The sequence below is a fragment of the Priapulus caudatus genome, unplaced genomic scaffold (assembly GCF_000485595.1).
Source record: "Priapulus caudatus unplaced genomic scaffold, Priapulus_caudatus-5.0.1 Scaffold929, whole genome shotgun sequence".
NCBI classification, from domain to species: Eukaryota; Metazoa; Priapulida; class Priapulimorpha; order Priapulimorphida; family Priapulidae; genus Priapulus; species Priapulus caudatus.
The window spans coordinates 91,918-97,172 of NW_014577990.1; the positions used below are offsets into that span (position 1 = coordinate 91,918).

At 42.1% G+C, this 5,255-nt stretch overlaps 1 protein-coding gene across 1 annotated transcript in view; it reads right to left on the reverse strand.

Moving 5' to 3' along the window:
* LOC106814478 (EKC/KEOPS complex subunit LAGE3-like) overlaps nucleotides 1–4,959 on the reverse strand; it is a 12,536-nt gene extending 7,577 nt beyond the window's left edge. The window contains exons 1-3 of the mRNA XM_014818796.1: nucleotides 4,882–4,959; nucleotides 4,332–4,450; nucleotides 4,009–4,137 (exon numbers count right to left, since the gene is read on the reverse strand). Coding sequence (XP_014674282.1) covers nucleotides 4,009–4,137; nucleotides 4,332–4,387 — 185 coding nt within the window. The 5' untranslated portion in view covers nucleotides 4,388–4,450; nucleotides 4,882–4,959. The remainder of the gene's footprint in view (nucleotides 1–4,008; nucleotides 4,138–4,331; nucleotides 4,451–4,881) is intronic.
* Nucleotides 4,960–5,255: the final 296 nt, after the last annotated feature.

Here is a 5,255-nt window from a genome sequence, read left to right on the forward strand (position 1 = left end):
CAGATGGAGGTGGGAGAAGAAGGACTCCGCCGCCCCCTCTAATTAAACTTGGAGATACATGCTTGCATATGTTGAAATCTTATTATAGATAGATAAAATAGATAGCTGTGAATTCTATGACAGCAAATTCGAAGTGAAGAGGCAAGTATCATTTAATAAAATAAACCAAAACAATCGCATGGGGGAGAAATAGTGAGCGTTGTCCTAGCAATGATGGTGTACGCAAACGTGCGTATCTGCATATCCTGCCGCCTAACAAATGTTGTGCCTAAGCACGTCGCAGCGACTGAAGTTTATAGATACGTAGCAAGCAGACACCCAGATGAGGCGCTATAGCGCTCTGCGGCTGCTTGTGTTCCGGTAGCTGTAATCGGGCTTCTGCAGCAGATACGCAGACGGTAGGCAACGCATTCACTCAAATCCGCGCATCCCGTCATGGCCGCACACTTGCTGCTATGCGCGTCTAAGAGCTCGCCGGATGGGTGACCGTCCGTGCGCGTTGCTAAGCGGTTACCTGCCTTCCCAACCTATTGTCTCCCGCTGCGCCCACAGCTGGGCAGGATAGAGAGGCGCAGCTCCGCACCGCGTTAGACGGCCTCGAGACAGAGCGGCCACTCTGGCTGTTACGTTTTGCGCGCCGACCCGAATGATTGCGACGAGGTCGAGACTGGCGCTAGGCATGAAGCATCGCCGTCGCCTAAGCGATGCGCATCCGGCGGAGAACGTGGTGTTAGAAACGGTGCCGCGCTGACGGGAAACGCTCCCGTCGGACGCCGCCCTCTGGCTCCGCGCTTCGTCCCGCGCCGGTCGTCCACGTAGGTGGACAAGCACGGTTGCGGCGTGCTCGCGCCTTGTCGCTTCTGGCGAGCGAAGTGGCTAAACTGGCGGCGGTTTCACCGAGCCTATCAGCCCGGCCTTCTAACTGTGCGTCGCGCGCGGTTGCATGAGAAACTTGTATATATTCGGCTTGTGGGGCAGCCGTTCGCTCCACTACTATGCGCTGTAGACAGTTTTGTTCGGTTGTTCCTGTGTTCTTTGTATCGTTTAACTGCGCAGCGCGACAACCTCGGCTTACTTTATACCGTAAATGGGTTAAGTCTAACCATTCGTGTTGCTAGCGACAGACCGTTGGAAGGGGGGGGGTCAACGAGGAATATTGCAATGAAGATATAGTCCAGAATGGTTTGGTGCTTTGAACTCTGGTATGAAGTACTGATTGGTAAGTTTTTCATACGTACTCCGTATGAAAACTAACAAACCGTTTTTCCTTCCTATACATTTTACAAGGATGAACGATTTCTTAAACTGGCTTGGTTTTTTGATGATTACAGCTGAAAATTGCATGGGAAAATGGGATACTACGTATCAATATGTGGAATAGGTAGCGAATCAACAAGAGACGCGTTATGATTATAAATGCGTCGATTCATGCTTATGTAGAGGCGATTTTAAACAACAAGAGACTGTTGTGTGGCAAGTTTCAAGGCTGTCTTCTTGGAGTTTGTAGCTCCATCTTCTGTGCATGACAGTTAATAGAAATTTATGCCAGCTTCTCCAGAATGTATTAAAACATTCCACGGTAATTAATAACTAATTTAAAAACTTAATTATTTTGAAACGTGTAACTTATGATGTGCATTAAAGTTAGGTGCTTCCTGTTGCATTTTCTCTCTTCTAGTTAGAATTTTTTGGTTGTTTCTGTAATAACATGCATTTTGATACATTTTGTAATAAGAAGACGTAGTTTTGTGTTCTCAGGTTGCTCATATGCTGTAGCCCACAATGTAGACTGATTTACGCCAATACTTTGCTGCCTGCAGTGCAATACATCATGTTAGACTTTATACAAGGACATGATTTTATATGCCATTCACTCTGTTGTCGTGCTATGGCACAAAGATGCTTAGTTCACGGCGAGAACCGGAGCGAAGTCTGATGAAGAACTTTCGCATTGGCGCTTGTATATTTCATGTGGAGCATCATTCGACTATATATACGCGATTTGCAGTAATTACGTTACTGATGATTAGATAGTAGTGGCATTGATCACCAGGTGGCAGCTTTTCTGTGTTGGAGCTCAAACGCTGGTTTTAAAATAAATTACTTTGGCTGCCCGACATATTTTCTCAAGTTTGGTGTTTTTTTCGTTTTCAGCGATGTAAGCATGGAGAACATTTTGATATAAGAGACAACTGCTCACTTGAATAAACTACTAACACGGGAGTTTATTTAGGCGAATTGATGATAGTAGACATGATAATGTGATCATATAAAGTGCTATGACGCATACATATATGTATACATACATAAGCTACACGTAAAAGATGTGCTACCGTATAGGTTGTTGTGCTGGCAATACATAAAACTGCATTTTACACATAGTGAGCATAAACAGTAACTGAATGATAATAAAATGTACGTTGCAAATGTCCGCTACGTTTTCTCGCAGTTGCATATGTGAATCATTTTTGTAATCCGAGTTTGCCACGAAGCTCCAGCACAACACAAACCAATCATTCTACACAACGTCGCTCTACGGTTACACATGGCGCTCATCAGCTTGCAAGTGGTTTCCTCGGTCTGTGCAACTTCTTGCTTTTTCTCTAACGGCGGTTACCGATCTTAGTGATGGTTTCCTGTTACTAGATATGACATGGTCGCATGAACGCCGTTACAGCTGTCGTCCGCAATGTCGATGCGTCGGGTGCTGGATCACTCTGCAGAACTGAAATGTAGAAATGATTCATATATATCAATTTGACAAAAATTGTATGAATAAAGCTAACATTGGCCAATGTCGATGTACAATCCATTAAATATAGCCCTATAAGTGATAATATATAATTTGACAGTCTGTTTTCTGTTCAGTTTAGCGACACGTGCTATTATAAGATCATAGTAAGGCTTAACAGTACATTATATTGCCTAAGAAATTAAGAACTATTACTTACCTCTTTATTCGGGCTTCCTGGATGAGGCATGATGGGGCTGACCTATTACACACGTAATCATTGCATTGTTTACGCTCAGTTCTTGTAAAACTAATATGGTGCCTTTTAACCCGATAATTCTAGTTTAGGAAGAGGTTCCTAACTTTACTTAGGCAAGCTGCTACTCAGTTCTAGTACTATAGCCTGCTTTACATGTTGCCGGCAAGGGCTAATAGAACATTCTAATTACGATCGTTAGGGACCACCCGCTAACTGGCGTGCTCTGGGCAGCGCCAACCCCAAATATGGTCGTTTGAAGTTCGTAATCGAATGTTCGTTCACAATGAAATTACCGCAAAAAGACCATATATTCACGATTAGTTAGAGTTACGTTAAATGTTAGTAGCTGATAATAATTGAGACATATTCACTATTCGGATAAGAGGCATTAATTGCCTACCACAGACGTTGTTATAGCATTCGCTAATAGAATGTTTAATATAGACCTGCGGCAACTGTACGTGGGCTATAGTACTAAAGCTAGCTGCTACTGAGGCACGAAGGGTCGTTGTCGTATAGGGTAGTACAAATATGTACCGAGAGTAACTATCTTAGAATTCGCTGTCTGTGTCCCTCGCCCAGTAATCTAGTCTACAGGACACTGCCAGCTTGTTAACACAAAAAACAATTACTATGAGGAAACACTGTTACTGTGGTAATAGCTAACGCATACAAAGCGTGTATACATTGTGAGCCATGTAACCTGCGTGTAGCAGGTAGATTAATCATAAAACACAACAAACATAAATAACATACAACGAAACAACAACAACAACAACAACAACAACAACAACAACAACAACAACAACAACAACAACAACAACAACTATCTGATATGGTTAGGGTTAGGGAGTAGGCGTAGGCGACATACTCGCCGACACCTCGGGTACTACAGTACATATACGACAACGACCCCTTCCGCGCTACTGAGCAAGCCAGAGCTTGAGAGTCAACACAGAGACTCGGACTCAGAGGTGTGAACTAAAAGTAAAACGAAATAGATTTTTTTAACACTTACACCACTAAAGCGCTCTTTTCAACTGTTATTACTCTCCGGCACTGGCTTCTCTTCAGCTCTGCGTCAACACTCAATGAATTGTAAGCGATTTCAGCTTCCTTTTCCGTTGCAAACGGTATTGATAACCGGCTGATTCATGACATATCTGTCAAGGAATTAGCCATAAAATTGATAAATTGTGGATTGCAAACTATATATTATTGTAGCCACCTTAGAGCTGGAAGTATACGTAACTGGTCGCATCAAAATAGCAATGTATGCTAATCTGTCAAAGCATTGGTTAAATAGTCAAGCTATAATAATATTTTTAATGCAAAAGATACATTTGAGGTTTCTGTTCATAATCACTGGGCGCCGCCATTCTTGATTGTTCTGCCATCTGGCGAATCAAATTTAAAACAGAAATTCCTTCTCCTCTCTTCTCAGCTTCTAACTTTAATTCCTGACAAAAGTTATCAAACGGCATTACATTAATGACTTAGAATTATATACTAATATTGTATTTATTAGTATATGACATTTACTTATATTATTCCTAATATGTTGAGCAAAACTTTAGATAGCTCCGCATTCTTTCCATGCTGTGATCCACTCAAGCATAAAGAGACAAGGGGGAAGACTAGAGGTATAGAGCAAAGTGTAGACAGCGGCTGCTCTTGACACCCCGGCATAACCTCAGACGGCAATCAAACTTGAATCGAACGTGATTTAATTTATACCGTGTCACATTCGACATGACTGCAAAGCAACAGTCACTTGTATTTTATGTTAATGGGATACGAGTAAGTATGAATGTAATATTCGTTGAATTTATTGTACCGTACCGGCGTACGTGACGCAAGTACATGTATTGTAAATTCCAGCATACCGTACCTGCAATCAAAAACTATTGATCTGTAGACTGTATACATGTGCACGGTCGATTGTAGGCCATAATGTAATCCAACACGACAGGTTGTGCGCCTCCATAGAAATAATATATCGAAATAATATTCTATATATTCAGTGCTCGAAATAAGAAGAAAAAATTTGGTTGTCCTGTGGACAACCCCGGCATCAAATCGGGTTGTCCGCAACAATTTCTGGTTGTCCCAAAAAAAATCCCCAAATCTCTTATTTTCAATCACATAATAATATAATCAGAAAACACCCAAAAACAGTGGCGTAGCCAGGATTTTTTAACAAGGGGGGCCAAAAACAGCGAACTGCGCAAAATAGTGGATGACTTAATATTTCACTGGCTCCTC